The sequence below is a fragment of the Falco peregrinus genome, chromosome 4 (genome assembly GCF_023634155.1).
Source record: "Falco peregrinus isolate bFalPer1 chromosome 4, bFalPer1.pri, whole genome shotgun sequence".
Lineage (NCBI taxonomy): Eukaryota > Metazoa > Chordata > Aves > Falconiformes > Falconidae > Falco > Falco peregrinus.
In genome coordinates this window covers 43804881-43821521 of record NC_073724.1, presented here as the reverse complement: position 1 = coordinate 43821521, position 16641 = coordinate 43804881, and the positions used below count along the sequence as shown (strand labels likewise).

General features: G+C 40.2%; 1 protein-coding gene across 2 annotated transcripts in view; it reads right to left on the bottom strand.

Moving 5' to 3' along the window:
- Positions 1 to 16641, bottom strand: part of DSCAM (DS cell adhesion molecule) — a 470739-nt gene that overhangs the window by 98485 nt on the left and 355613 nt on the right. For both annotated transcript variants that reach the window (XM_055802404.1, XM_055802403.1), the window contains exons 12-16: positions 14527 to 14723; positions 11365 to 11461; positions 9824 to 9952; positions 4566 to 4733; positions 529 to 599 (exon numbers count right to left, since the gene is read on the bottom strand). In XM_055802404.1, the coding sequence (XP_055658379.1) occupies positions 529 to 599; positions 4566 to 4733; positions 9824 to 9952; positions 11365 to 11461; positions 14527 to 14723 (662 nt within the window). The remainder of the gene's footprint in view (positions 1 to 528; positions 600 to 4565; positions 4734 to 9823; positions 9953 to 11364; positions 11462 to 14526; positions 14724 to 16641) is intronic.

The window sequence follows — 16641 nt, the reverse complement described above, 5'->3', positions numbered from 1 at the left end:
GAGTCACAAGACATGCTAGATGTTTAAATCATATCAGGTGCTGATATTTTAAAATCAATTGCTCTGATTCATCAGTTCTCATGGACTATACCGAGACATTATATTGCTGTCTCTGTGCAGACATGCCTTCAGCAAGGCTCTGTCCCAAAGTCCATTGCAATGGGAAAAACTCCCATTGGCTCCAATGGTTTGGGGAATTTTTCCCACAAACCACACTGAAATTCTGTGTGTGCTCATTTTTCAAGCATATAGCCTTATCTCTGAAATCAGAAGGCAGTAGGAAATGTTATTGTCAGCAGTACAAGCAAGCAGCTACTGTTGTTACTCTCTGATGAAAGGATCCTTCTTTACATAGTGCACCAGTCTTAATGGCCAATGTAAGATCTGTCAACAAAGGTATCTGCAAGGTCTCTCCTTACATAACTCCTTAAAGTAACTGAGCCACAGTTGTAACACTCCCATCAATGGGGCATCTTTGAATGCACCAAAATACTGCCAGAGTCTATATTCTTGGCTGTGTGTACTTACCTTCCAGGTGACCCTAATGCTTTGTGAAGATATAGGCTCAAGTTGGACATCTTGAGGTGGACCATCAGGAGCTGCCAACGGAAAAGAGAGGTAGATCAAAACTGGCCTTCACAACACACAGAATTCAGCACTTCATATTGTTTGTCACCAACTTCACACACCAGCATCACAAAGATTTGGACTGAGTCCATGTCATATGAAGTCAATCAACTGAAGATACCACCTCATCACACAAAACCAGAACCTAGCATCTTCCTTATTCAGGTGCCATCTCTGGCCAACAGTGAAATACAACACATGCCAACACATACCAGCCTGGCAAATAAAGGAAGAGCGAATAATAGTGACTTTTCTCATTGAGTGATATGTACACAATGCTCTTTCTGTTTTGTAAACAGGCAAGACATACTTTCAGCAGTCAGAATATTAGAAAGGCAGCAGAACTCATTTGAAAGCAGGTGAGACAGGAACTCCTCAGCCAGCCTTCATCATGTCACACACTTTCCAGTGCAATCCCCTTTGTTCACTAGAGACTGAGCACATTTAGTCAAATATAAAATATTTTATACACAAAAACCTGCACATTTTACTTTCTCCCCCTCCGCAGTGTAAGTATCCAGCTTGGAAATCAGATTAAAAATAACTGCCAGATGAAAAAAAGCATGCTGCAGCTCCTGTCTGTATCAGGAGGAGTTTCGTTTATTATCAATATGCTGCCAAGCACGTGCATGATGCTTTAAACACAAATGAAAAAAGAAGGCCCTGAGTATAGGGGAACCAACTTGTCAGCTGAGCAGCTACAGAGCAGATCAAGAATTGACTGGGACTGAACAGAGAGATGTGAAGTAAATTGCTTGCTCAGCGAGGTAAATCATTATAAAAGAAAGATCTGAAGAAAGGAATGGAGTAATCTCAAGCTGCTGTAGAGGGTTCCCTTGATGCAGAATATGGCCTCAGTAAAAGGTATTAAATTAAGTTTAATAGCATGACAAAGGAAGTAAAGCAATAAAAAGGGTGAGATGGGGCTGTTAGAGGTGGAGCAGCAGTAAATGACAGCTGTAGTGAAGGGAAGCAGAACATTTTGCTTTAACTGATGAAAGCAGAGAGACCCAGAATACAGCCTATAATATGTTTAAGTTATTAAAGATGCCCTATTCTGTGCCATTCTTGACTGTCCTTCATATGGGAAATTTCCAAAGGTTGAAAGAACTTTATTTCCATTCCCCTTGCATTAATGCATAGGAAAGAGAAGAGGAAAAAGCCCACTGGCAAAAAATGAGATCTCTCTGAATTTTTTGAAACCTGTCCTTGATTCTGCCCCCCTGCTGACAAACACAAATGCCATTTCTCTGAGTACATTATAATGTAGTGGAATTTCAGTAAAGCATTTGATCCTAAAAGTGGTTTTAAAAGGTGCCTCTTAAAGTCTTGACTTTTTCTTGAATACCTCAAAAGATTTTACAGACTGGAGTAGTAAACTGTTCCCAGCATACCATGTTGAAATGTTAAATAAGAAGTCATTTATTTTTCATACTTATATCATGCAGAATTTGTGACAGAGACATAAAGCAACCCTAGATATGCCAGCTTCCTCTATTGATTTCACTGTTAAATAACAGCCGTAATGCTTTTGGTTTTTCTGACAAGTGTTACTGCAAGTGTGTACTTGCCATCTGTTTTCCAACACAGGAGTTAACTGTGGTTGTATGGAGGGAAAGGGTGGCCTGCAGGGTTTGAAATCATGCCATGCTTCACTATCCTTTTGCCACAGAGAGCCTTTACAGTTTTATTTCTAATAGCTAGTGCTGGGTGACTCAGGTCACCGTCACATGTGATACACAATTTGTATGCCCTTGCTAATAACATGGTTTGAGTTGTTCAGTTTTTATATTGTCTTTCTTGGACCTTTATTTTGCTCCATTCTTATTACCTTCTCTCTCATTCCCTGCACCCATGCTGTTCTCCCTTTCCTATTGTAAAAGCAGAGAACAGAAATAAACAGTGATCAAAAAATGTTGCTCTTGCACATCGCACACCACCTGAAATCAAAACCCAGGAGACAAACATCACATACTCTGCCTAAGCCTGACCTTCTCTTTTCCAATTGTCCCCTAGGTACATCAGTGACTTTTGAATACAGTTCCACACTGCTGGTCTTTTTTCTCCAAACAGACAGCTTCTTAAAAGACAGCAACAAAAGGATCAATTGCTCTGAAACCTGGTTACAAAGAACTGAATAAAACGTGATGTTAAGGTTCCACCCTGTTCACGGGGAAGCTGGGTTTTTTTATTTCAAGGCCAGCTGCTGATCCTGACAACTTAATTATCAGCCAGGAAAAACTTGGCAAGTAAGAAATATTCCAACCATGGTTGAATAAGAGAGAATGAGCAAGTGGATCCAAGACCCACCCCTCTACTTTGATGTATATGCAACGAGGAAGGATGGGCATTTTGGGGATACAGATGATGATGGCTGGAAGAATGAATATCTGTTTTATCTAGTGATTTCACATTTTCATGGAAAAAAGGAAGAGAAAAACCCTGATCAAATGAGAAATACTTTGCAAACAAACCATTCACCGTTAATAAAGCTGTTCATGGAAGGCTTTCCTTCCACTAGGATGAAAAAAGATACCCGGTGAAAAAAGAAATGCAGCTTATATTGTCTCCCATTTATTCTGCGTTGCACTGTGAGCCCTCCTTGTGTCCTGTTCTTATTCAGAAAGTCCCTTGGAGCCTAAACCACGTTTTCCTGACAAGGGGTATATTTTCACCCTGTGAAATATAGTAAATATAGAATATAGTAAAATTCACCCACAGAGAAAATGAGTGGGAATTACACAATTGTATTCATATGAGCTGAACTAGAGATTGGTCACCAAGTGTTCAAAGCCTAGACCAACATGAACCTTGAAAAAGAAGCACGGTTTTCACTGCCAGGACACTGCCACCCAGATACTTGCATTACGGTTTTCTCTCAAAACCCCCAAAGAAGGAAGCACAGCTGACTTGTCGTAAGGTAACAGGAAAAATAAAATTAGCAAGATAAAAATGTGTTTTCAAATACAAAGGAGCAAGCTCCTTTCTGGTCAAGGCTTTCCAGAGTAACACCATCCAGTTTCAGTGGACTAAGGGTGTTGAAGTTGCTTGGGGTACTCCTGACACCTTTATATATATTGTATCATTGTATATCATTGCAATATATGCCTGGCAGAGTTACTTTAGGGCCATTGAGCATTTTCGCTCCTAATTCCTGAAACAGAGAGCTGTAGCCCTCCACTTTTCACCTGTTAAGTCTTTTTCAGTGTCACATTTAACATGTAGGACTGGGGATGTGGTAGCATGCACAAGGCTATGCTGTCCTTATCCATCTGCCACTTCTGCTAGCCCTGAGAAACAAAAATAAGATGGCACTGGATGGCAGCAATTCAAGCATACACAAGAGTGACTCTGGCCACCAAGGTGAAAATGCCTGCATAGCCCTCCTGGTACAGAAACCTGCAGCGATGTAGCAGAATACAAGGGAACAAAGAACAGTGGGATGATATTAACTAATGACAGCCAACAGCCTTACACAGTGATCAGAGAACTAAATGGTGAGTGGGTTGGGGGATGGAATAGTCAAAAAAGATTTGATTCATATAGAACAATGTTCTCAAATGGGGGTAGCTTAAATCAGTTACCCATACTAATATGTGAGCATCTAAGGAAAGCCACAAACCCACAGGGGAGGAACCACCGCTAAAAATAGGATGTTGTAGAGTGAGTTGCCTAACTAGATATAGGCGTGCCGTTTCCAGTACCCCAAGGCTGAAAATTTCGAGCACAATGTCTTCTTTGACCACTAGATGCCACTGAATGGCTTTAATTATAGGCCTGCATGATGAAGTTGCAAAAGTCACAATGTTTTATGGGAACAATTCAGTATTTCTTTCAATGCAGCTGCAGCAACATAAGCAGCATTTCACGCTAAGATTACTCATGTCAAAGAGCAATAATTCCCAGCACAACTGAGACGCTACAAACCCAAAGCATACCTGCTTCATCGGTAGTGATGGTGAGCTCATTGCTGGCCTCACTCTTGCCGATGCGATTCTTGGCATACATGCGAATGTTGTAAGTTGAGGAAGGGTGGAGGTCAATGATAGTGGCTTGGTTTAGCTGAGGGGAAACATCTTTGGTTCTCTGAACAGAATCCCAAGAGTCTATTCAATAAGAGGTTAAAATAAAACAGACAAAAGATGATGTTAACGTCGCTAATACAAGCATGCAGCTAAACTGTCTTGCAGAGCGGGATACTGCCATTGCTGAACTAACCCAGAAAATACCTGCTGCTACAAGTAAATTGAGTGACTATCTTCCCTGACAGCACTCCCAACTGCTCTGAGTCTGGTGCGGTGAGCAATGGGATCTTGACCCTGGGTCATCAGCAAATCTGAGGAAATAGCTACTCCTTTGTCTTTTTTTGAGGATGTGGTAAGAGCAGCAAAGATTCCCCAGTTTTGTGTGTGCATTTGCATACTGGTTTTTTTACCGTTGCTACATTGGAACAACTGTGAAAAAGATGGGAGCTGCTGCCCCAAAGGGATCTTCACTCAGCAAGAAGGTTGGTTGTGCTCCAAAATGGGAGGAAAGGGACTTAAACAGCAATGGAGGGCTCTTAGACTAGCAGAGGTCAGGCAGAAAGTTTGATCTCAAATTCCAGGAGCTCAGACCACAGGCGAACAGTGAGCACAAGCTTGGAATACTTAGACATGGGCCCAGCACCCTCCAGGACTGATGCTCTTTCCCTTACTTGTGTAAAGATGCAGAAACAGTTTACTACAAGGGGAATGTAGAACCCTCTTAGCTGTTCGTATGTATCTGTAAAAGGAGGAGCACGTTGTTATTATTTATGCTTACTCTTCATCTGCCTGTTATGTTTTTCATAAATTCTCCAGACTTATAATAGGAAAAAGAATGGAAATTGGCTAAACGCAGTAACACCTCCTATTCATCCAAGTATTCAATTGCTGCAAACAAAATAATAGAATTTATCCATTAAAGCATCTTGATGTCTTTTATGAGTTGCCATCCTCCATTTCTTTCTTACTGCAGGCAATGTTCCTCCTTCAACCTCTGCAGCGTCCTATGGGGGATGTCACTGGAGGCTCTACAGGAACGGTTTACAGTATGGGTCACTGTGGGCGGATCGCTGGAAGCTCATCAGATAAGGAAGACTAGTTTAAAAATAGAAAGCTCACTCAGATACAAAATATTTGCACATACTGTGTAAATTCTTTTATATAAACTTGCTAAAAGATGCACAAGCTGTCACAATGACATCTGCAGTTTGGCTGACTACAGGGCCTGTTTGCTTGCCCATGTGACTTCATTTACCCAGAAAATATTCAGGAATCAGACATTTAAGTGCTAACCAAATTCACGTGAATGTATTTTTCCTTGGTAACTGAGTTTGTCACAGCTTCTTCTGTAGGATACTTTCAGAAGCTCTAAAGGGCTTACCTGCAGGCAGAGCTGCTACAACTTCCTTTCAGTTTGCTACAACTTCTCAGAATTTCTTAAACTTTACAGAATTTTAACCAGCAGTTACACTCCATTGTGTTAAATGTTATACAAGCACAGAAGGAGACTCTGTCTGTTCCAGTATGCTATGCCAACAGAAAAGGAATTTAAAAAAAAGACCTCCTCAGTATGGAGAACGTGTTAAATTTCTGTTGAGGATGATGAGAATTTCTTTTAATACAGTCTGTATATTATCAAATCACCTGAGTTATTTGAAATACTGACCCCTGAGTGGCAGCCATCTGCAGTACATATATAGCTGCTGAAATCACATAAACGAATTTGAAAAATTCTGGTGATTCTTAGTTGGTTAAGTAATGACACACCATGGAGAAAGAGAGAGATGAAAACTCACATCTTCTGTACTTCTAAACGTAAGTTTCCAGAGTTTATTTACAACTAATGCATTGAATTCAGGAGTGTATTTTGATACATGTATTCCCTTCTTGAAGGAAAAATAAACCAACAAAAGCAATCATTCCAAACTGAGCCAGTCCTGAAAAAAATTAATAATTTTTGTTCTAAAACTGTTTGCAGTTTTGAGAAAAATGTTACTAAGAAAAAAAATAAATCATTTATTTCTTCTGGAAAACTGTAAAAATATTTGTTCGTGTCCATGTGGTAAGTAATTGAATGAGGTATTAAGATTGACTATTGGCTCTTCTGGTTTTTATTGTTTGTTTCGGAGAGCTCTAAAATCTATTTACCTAGAGACATAGAAAAAGCACAGAAAACAAGCAGCAATGGGCTAGCAAACAAACAAACAAACAAACAACTTATAAAAAAAACAAAAAAGAATGAGTGGAATTTTCAATGTAATCTTTATTCCACTCATAAAATGTGACACCCAGGCATTTCTCAGTATTCTACAAAATGCACGCTGACACTATGATCTATGAAAAAATGGGATTTCATGAAATCTAGCAGCTTCCCCCCCGTTCCTGAAGTCTGATGCTTTGGGATGACTGTGCGGAAGACAACGAGGGCCCGTTTGCGGCGCTGCGGGACGCGACTGCGGGACGCGGCTGCCGCTCCCGGGCCCGGCCGGCGCTGCCATCTGGCGGCCGCTACCGGTACTGCACCCGCCCAGCCGCCCCGCCGCTGCCTCAGCAGGGATGGGGGGAGCTCCCCAGCTCTGCGAAGGCATCTGAATACTGAAGGATGCTCAGGATTCACACGTGTGCACACGAAAGCACAATGCACAGTCCTTTCCCTTCCGATCAGGACTTAAGCTGGACTGATACTCGGTTTGCCCCTCAGTTTTGCCTAATGACATAAAAAAGGATGAGGAGAGAGGCACAAGAAGAAACCCACATACCTGTTCCTATCTTCAAACGTTTTTGGACACCTCTGATGGAAAAGTCTGATGGCTACACAACAGTGGTTTCAACGAAGGACCAGGCCTGAGTGCCACAGGTACATTTCTGTGCAGACAGTCATCATATCTAAGTACTGAAACAGCCTGAAAAGCTGAGCTCCCACTATTCATATTGATCCTACATGGCAACTGGACCCTACAGATGCCCCCTACCAATGTAACAGGCAACTCCATGCTCCTTCTGGAGGGTAACTAATGTGTCTTTTTTGTCTGATGGCATGGCAGAGACAGATAGGATACCTGAGGGCAGCACCATGCAGTGAAGTCCATATGTGGTCACCTGCACGTTCTCTGAAACTGAAAAATTCTGCAGTTTTCCTTCCTGAGGAGCCTAGAAGATGTACCCTGCTGTAAACCCATGTCTGAGTCCTTATGGTAAGCAACATAGGTGGAAAATTCTCACTAAACACAACTGTGCAGTTTACAGCTTTACTCTGACCTTGGCAGGATATTCCCTGACCTTGCCATCTGGACTGTGAATGTTTTCCCTAAGTTTTCTTCTGTCCCTTTGATATCTGGAAACCATAAGAAGTTTTCTTAATTCCCTCTTCTTTGTTCTAACTTCCCTCCACTACCATGTGCGAGTTCTTCAGTAATCATCTCTGCCATTTCACCTTCTTGATGATTTAATTAATGACAAAAATGTGCAAGAATTAAACCCCCTGATCCTAGTTTCTCCAAAAATTCAGCCTCAGTTTCTAAAAAATGATGTTTCTGTTGTTTGCAGTGAAATGAAGATAACCTGCTCTTTTTACGTCATGGCCTCCTCATATACAAAGAAATATTTTCTCCAACACTCATTCTGCCACCCACTATTTTTAATTTCTTTCAGTGTTTTAACTCTTACCACTATGTTGTGTCTTGATGTTTTCATCCAAAATGATAGCGCTTCATTTGCTGTCTTGCTATTGATTCATCATGCCATATTATAGACATAATTTTGCAATGCAAGTTCAAGCAATTACCATTTAATCTTTGCCTGCATTCTGCATTATCACCTGAAAACATTCAACTAAATCTAACAAAGTTATTCTAGAGCTCTGAAGTCCCTTCCCAGCGCTGCTTCAATCAAGGGAAAGTAGCTCCATCTTCCTAGATTGTGTTATGCTGAGTTACATCATTTAGAAATACAAGTGATTTTTTAGGGTGTATCAGGCAAGAATTCCAAAAGCTGTCCTGGAGCAGGTGGGTGGTTGGAAAGAAATGAAAAGAATCAAAAAGAAAACAAAGCCCAAAAACTTTTATGTATGCATGTCCCTTGAATGCATCCTTGCCTAGTCTACATCTCCAAAGCTGTAATCCCTGGCCACATCCTCAGTGGGTAATCTTTCAGGTACCATGCTCACCTGTACAATATCAATTATATTTACAAAGCCAATGTAAAAATGGTGACTGATGATTTAACATTTCAGAAAATAGTAAAGAAAGCATCATGACATTTTTGCCTAAGTAAAGCACAAAGGAAATACACAATGTAGACAAATGAAGAATAGTAAAGATGGGTATTAGAATAATTAAAAAAAATTGGCAGACTTAAAAATTTTATGTACATTTTTATATCTCAGAGGAGATGTAAAACTGAAGGGAGAAGACTATAAATGTACTATAGCTGCTTTGATAAACAGCAGCTATGTTTGATAAGAACACCCAGAACATTTCTGTTAGTGGACTGAGTCTCAGAGTATTTCCAGCATGCTACTGAAAACTCTGCATGGTGCTTCAGCAGACTACTACATAGCTAAATTCTCATAACTACCCTTTTTCACTGCTGACTTTCCAGGGAAGATGCCATGTACTCATATCTACATATCTATATTCATATATATCTCTATTTCAGTTGGACTTCATGATCTCAAAGGTCTTTCCAACCTAAATGATTCTATGACTCTATAATCTATAGAAAATAACTTCTAAAAATCAGTACTACAGGAAAAGATAATTTGTAAAGGCAGGTATTTTCTCTTTAGGGAAAACCAGAAAACTAAAAGAAAAAAAATCCAAATGGAGAAAAGATAAGAACAGAGACCAAGAATCAGCTGGCAAAATCATCATACCAGCTATCACTTAGAATGGCTAGTTTTAAAATTTGTTCCCTCTACGTGTAGATTTCTCTGGTAAAAGGGAAAAGCAGCAATCGCTAAACTTAATGTCCGTACCTCAAAAAAAAAGAAGAAAAAAAAAAAAAAAAAGAAAAAGACAACAAATGAAGATAAATCTTACCGTGGAATATTAAATAAACCATGTTAAAAATTTCCATCAGGCAGTTTCAATTTATGAGTTATCTTTTATGATACAAATTCAGTGATGAATGACTAGCAATGAAGATTACTTCAGAGGAAGATGATTTCTTACCTGATTTGTTCTTGCACTCGATGTCGTAGCCGGTGATTGGGCTGTTTCCATCAAACCCCATGGTCCATCTGAGGGCAATACTGCGTGCCCTCACCTCTCGGATTTCTATTTCAGGAGGGTCAGGGGGCTCTGAGTAAACACACACAGTTTTAGTCAGAAGAAAACCTGTACTCTTAACAAGATAATATTAATGACCGTGGCACTGGTATAGCTTACTGCTGGTTAGCTGTCACAGCACTTTCTCTGGTCACTCAGTACCCTGAGCCAGTTAGTCACCTGCTGAAGAATACTTGACAGAGGGAGAAAGAATCACTTTTCAGCTAGGAGTCACTGATTGCTGACTTCTGTTGAACCTTCTTATATGCAACATAGATTTGCATTTCCTTAAAAGCACTCCAGATTGGACTACTCATGCTAGAAAAGATTTTTGCCTTGAACACTATGTTACACTGATACAGTTTTTACACAGAAGGTGATGGTAGAAATATGCAGACCAAATTAAAAGTGCCAGATTTGGTGGGAGGAGGGAGTGAAATTTCTATCTCTTTGAGTATGTTTAAAAGTCTGTCTTTAATTACAGAATAATTTGATAACAATATAACATTACGCTGAAACCTCTTTCTGCCTTTGAAGTTAAGGTTGTAAATAAACAGCATTTATACCCATTCTAATGGCCTTTTAAGTTGTCATGGCAGTTTAAATGAGCAGTGGTGTAACTGAGAACCTGTCCCCAAACTCCACCTGAATTTTTCAACAGGGCTGCCTTAGGCGTTCACTGAAATCTGCTGTTACTTGAAATTAAGAGTGGGGAGAAAGAAATTTGCAAGTTCTAGAAATTTGTTGTGTGTGTGCTCAAAGGCATACAAACACAGGAACAAGCATTGCACAGAAATAAGCAGTGGCCAGTGGCTGTCCTGCCTGTGCTCTGCATCTCAGATACTGTCAACCCAGCCACCCCAGGACTTGCTGCTGCCTGAGTGAAACCTTGCGGGAGGGGAACCCCAGCCCCAGGCAACATCGGTTCCTGGAGTGTGTATTGTGCAAACTGATTACAATTCACTTTGACTGATTAAACTTGAAATATTTTGTTTAAAGATCCACAGTAGGTTTAACATTTCTCTAGAGATAAAGTCAGATCACTTTTGCTTTATTTCAGACTTGGGTTTTAAGCACATTTGTTCCTTAAAAACAAATGCAACTCTCTCCCCTCAAAAAGCAAGCCCCTCATACCCACTGCCCCTGCTGAAGATGATAGTTTTAAGTATCTTTAGTAGATTGTCAGCTAGTGTATTTAAGAAAAATTCTCCTTATTAATGTGTACAAATCTAGGAAGACTTGAGCTTATTCTTTATTTTGATTTAATCTGTGATGCTGGAAAATGAAAGACTGAGCATCTTAATGTGGCTCCTCATTTCTTTGACAATGAGGAATACATTTAATTAGGAATCAGAGCCTCCCTCCCCCAACAGATTTCTGAGGATGGCATCCAGTTACTGTACTACAATAGCTGTGGTTTTTTCCTTGTGTTGTCCTCTTCCTACCTTGCACAGTAAGCTGAATTATTCCACGATCCTCCCCGTAAGAATTGATGGCATGGCAGGAAAAGAAGCCAGAATCTTCACGCACAGTTGGCAAAATCTATAGGTGGTTTGAAAAGAAGTGATTGATTGAACAGCACGCAGAGAAAATAAACCGACAGATTTTCTGTATGGTGCAAGAAAAACTGTACAGACTGTTTTACTTGACAGTAATAGATAGTGCATGTTATACACATACATACATATGCACACTAAAACATTCAAAATACTGGGACTTATCAAAACTAGCAACACCTGGGCTGAGGAAACAGGCTACCAGCTCTGTGTGTAACCAGGAGTTGGAGCACCACCTATTCCTGTAGCTTCTCGTTAGGAGTCTTGTTTCCAGTTACTCCTAAGTTTGCCAAGTGTTTAACAGTTGGCTGAAATTTTCCATACAACATGGTGCCTCCTGCTGCCTCCATTTTTTTCTACTTATTTCTGAAAATAACTCAAGTGGCTGAAGTCTGTGTGGAGGAAATAAAGGTTCAAACACTGGTGGTGAACCCTGCAGTATTCAGCATGGTGCCTCATAGTAAAATTTTGGGTGGTCTTTCTTTTCAATTTGTTATTTAATAACATGGGAAGTTATACATAATCTGTATGTACATGATCATAATGATATTTTTCTACAGGACCACTGCTTCATTCAATGTACAATAGGGAGAGGATCTTTTTAAAATGAGCAGATATTCTAAATGCCGTTTTCTTCTCATTGCTCAGTGTGCTGCTCCACACTTTATTTACTGCACACAGTTCAAACTGTGCCCTGAAGACAGATTTATTCATTTTCTCATAGCTTTTTCTGTGGATTCACCTATGCAATACCCATTTCAGAAACATGAGTGAATTTATTTTCATAAACCCTGACATCACGAAGAGTGTTCCCAGCATTTTGTATGGGGAATTAAGGAACCAGACATATGATAATGTTTGTGGCTTCTTGACAAGTTGCCACATATTAGCTGAGCCGTGGTAACTCCACGTGCTCTTTATTCCTCAGCAAAGCCAAGGTAATATGAGCACAACTCTCATTCACTGTTTGTTAAGATGAATGGATTAATTTCCCACTCACTACGAGGATATTGGGGAGTTATCATCTGAGATGTGGTAACTTGTCAAGCTGTGTTAAGTTGCACATTTGGCTGAGCTTTAAGACAGGAAAGCAAAATTTTTCAGAGCCCGATTTGATACATCTAGGGCCTTCTTTTCCCCCCTCAGAGTCCTTAGCAATAAATAGTGTTTAATGTGTTCGTAACAGTTTCCATTGAGTTAAGCTGCAGCTATGAGGGCTTAGTAGTTCTGCAAATCAGACCCCAAGGGCTCAAGGCAAGTACCTAGAAAACAAAGAACACACAATTATTGGCCACCTGTGAAAAGTTTTGTTTCAATGATCAGCCTTGCATCACACAGTGTCTTTCATTACTCAACCCTAATTCAACTCCAGAGAAAATCCAAGTCATGCCTGACTGAGGCAGGGGTCCTGCAGAAAAAATAAAAGCTGAGTATACAACTGAAGATCACATCATCATGCACACATGCAAAAGCAGAGTTAAAAGCTTCAGAGACAACCTTAATCCTGGTATTTTCTGGTTTTGGGGCATTTTATCTCTCAGAAGTCAAAGGTTTTGTATGTAACATACATATGTGGATGTAGAACACCACTACTGTACGCAACTGCTTCAGAAGTGAACTCTCCAGGCAGGTCTCCAGCCTTCCAAAAACCAACATTGCTGTGCATCCAGGCATTATCTTATTAAAGTCAATAAGATAAATGAGGGAAGAGAGGTCTAGGGGTCTATCCTATAATTAAATATTATTTATAGCAGAAATACACTAATATGAACAAAGTTACACATAGAACTTAATCTTCCTCATAGAAATCAATGACAAAGCTCCCTCACAGAAAGCAAAACCAGATTTTTACTGGATCTCATACAACACAACTTTTGGATAGTAAGGAAAGAGATATACCTTCAGAGTTACATTAGAATACAGGCAATCACTAGAGAGCTAGGGAATTATTTCCTTGAGCCCAGTAAAAATGTTTTTAAGAATGTGACTGAAAAATGGAAAATCAAGATTTTTCACTGAAAATCTATATGACTTCTTTTAAAAAAAATTTAGATTTCAAAAAGGCATATGCAAAAATATGAACGATTGGGCTGTTCACATTAGTAAATCTCAAATTTGAGTGGAAAAAGCTGTATCCTGGTGTTCTGAGAGCAACATCATAGCCCCACTCATTGTAGGTGACACCAGAACCGCAGCACAGTCCTGTGCTTCTATGGCCTCTTTGGGAAACATAAGTCTCCAAAACAGCAGTGCCACTCAGGTAACCCCTTCAATCTAACGCAGGTCGGCCACTTAGGAGTTCATGGAGTCCCACATGCTGGTTTGTCAGGCAAGTTTAGCTGCATGGCTCCCACCCACCAGACAGCTGCCTGTCACAGAAGCAGAAGTGAAGATGCAGACTGTGACTGTTTGCTAGTCAGTTGTTGACTTCTTGGTGACTTCTGCTGTGTACAGTAAGTGCCAAATACTACTGGAAGCAATAAATACACTACCTATATATTTACATGTGCCTTTTCCTTCCACCTCACTTTGAATCTGATGACTAACCTGGCTTTGTAAAATGGTCTCACAAGCCCCGCAAAGTGAAAGGGAGGGAGAAAAATAGTTGAAAAAGACAGAATTTTTATCTCAAAACAGCTTAATAATTTTGGTGGAGGTAAGCCTGACGCACATCAGAGTTAGGGTTCAGATATTCACTCAGCGCTTATCAGCAGTGTACTCAAAAGTGAGCTGTGCCACCCCAGGAAGGGCCAGCTAAGGTATGAGCCATGTTGCTGCTGAGACAGAAAGGATGGGGGGGGCTGCAAGCCAGACTCACTTTGTTGATGCCTCTAGAGCATGGGAAGATGGAGACTAATTTTTCTCGGGGGTGGGATGCAGAGGCTTCCTCTACCTCCTCTTGCTACCAGCTTTCAAGGGTTGCACCATAGGTAGAGTGAGTGGTGGGGCTTTCACCTTGCAGGGCAGAGGTAGCTGTGCATCCCCATCAGAACCAGATCAATCAACACTCTCACACATGTAGACAAGTCACGGGTCACTTTGTTTTCTTACCTGTAGAGTAGAGATCACTTCATCTCCAACTTCCTTGGTGGAAACAAGGTAACGGGACATTTCAGGGTTAATGATTCGGTCTTCTTTTTCCCAGCGGACTATGATGGGTTTCTCTCCATGCGCTGTGCAACTCATCTCCTTCTTTTGACCTTGCGTTGCCAAGGTGGTATTTGGGTAGGAAGTTATCATAGCTGGAACTAAAAACAGACAAAACAAAACAAAAAAAATTGCTCTTCAGCAAAATGACTACTCTGATGACACAGGGTTGGCCCTTCAATCTGGGTCTCATTCAGCTTGTCCATATTCGACCAGATGGCCAAAAATGTGAGAAATTATTTTACTTTAATTCCTGTGTAAGATAATTTTCTTAAGATTGAAGATAAGCCTTAGAGGGAACTTAGCAGAAAGGAGCTGGGACTGGACAGTGGGGCTGCAGAGAAGATGCAAATCCAGAGGAAGTCTGGCTCCATTTGTTTTGCTTCTCATAGGACAACTTGTAACATAATTAAAATATTCACAGTACATACAGGTACTGTAAGTAGTAAGCATCCAGGTACAGGGCCAATAAAGAACTGATACAGATTTCTTATTCCTTTTAAGCTACTATTTTATTTGCTGACAGATATATGCTCTACCATTTTGTACGACAGTAATGACCTATCAAAATGAGGGCTCAATTAAACCAGGAGCTGTACAAAATTAAAATAAAAGCTCTGCACCAAAAAGCTTACAGTCCATGTTATGTGCCGAGTGCATAGTTAAACTGTACTGAACTGAAAGTATAATTAAACTGACAATAAACCTAGCTAGATTTGAGCTTTTATTGTATTCAGAAGGTATTTGCAGAACAGTTTAGACATAATTGTCAACTTCTTTAATCATTCAGGACTTTAAAAAATATTAATATTGAAAAATGTACTCTCCTACTAGCAAGAAAAGGCTTAAATCTCAAGTATTTTCACATTTTGGAATAAAAATTTTCTAGAAAAAGGAAGAAAAAATCCTCAGAGTTTTTTTCTGCAAACCTCTAAAAACATGACAATTTTGAAACTAGATGATCTCTTTGAAGACCTTAGTAGCCTGTTCTTTCCTTCCCATATGATTTGTCCACCAATGAATAGCATCTGGGCATTTGTGAGTAGGAAGAATTAAAGCTCATGAATCTGTCTTTCAGTTCTGGCCCTTTTCCTGCCTGGCAGAAGCTGGAAAGCCCTGGACAGCACACAGAACTGCTCTCTTCTGAATGAATCTGTCCCACTCCTTTCAAAGCGTATGAGGTGGCAGCAAGTCCCTTCTCTACACTCTTGAACTCCAGGGCTGACTCCTGCAATAGCCCCCCTCTCCTTGTTTTTATGCATGGACACTTGCCTCTTCTTATCAGAACAACTCACTTTTTCCATCTGAACTTCTCTGGGCCTGTATTTTAACAAGATTACATTGGCACAGGACCTGATTTGAGGCCTTCCTGGTCTAAAAAAAAAAATAAATCCTTATTTAAATAAATTATTATAACTGCTATTCTGTAATGTTAATGCTTGGTGGCATGACCTTTTCCCGTGCCAGAGCTGTCGATGCTTGGATATGACAATATGTCAGGATGCAGCTTTCTCTGTTCAAAGGCTTCCTGAACCAAAACACACCAATTTGAAAATTAACAGGGCTGTGGAGCTGTGGGTTAAGGGATCTAATTACAGGAAGAACTCTTAGAAAGGTCTTATGTGAGACATAAGACTCTTCCAAAATGCATTAGTGATGAAGTAAGCCTTGTTTCACTGTTTGGATACTAGGTACCAATTAGTTTTGTCAAAGAGGATCATTCAAAGAGAAGAAATGATGAATAATCAGAAGAGAAAACTAGGACAAGTCTGATTCTGTCTTCCAGAGAATGAAAATAGCTTCAGTTTTATGTGGCATCTGTCCAAGTACTAGTACCCACAAGGAGGTTGCTTTCAGAAAGTCACATTTTTGTGGCCATGGGCTTGTTGCTTCCAAACACAGAAGCTAGTCTACCAGGTCTAGGCAGCTGCAGGCCTGTGGGTCCTCTATGTGCAGGTATGTGCACTTGAACATATCTGCCCTCACCTGCAACACCTGAAATAGACCAATATAGCCTTC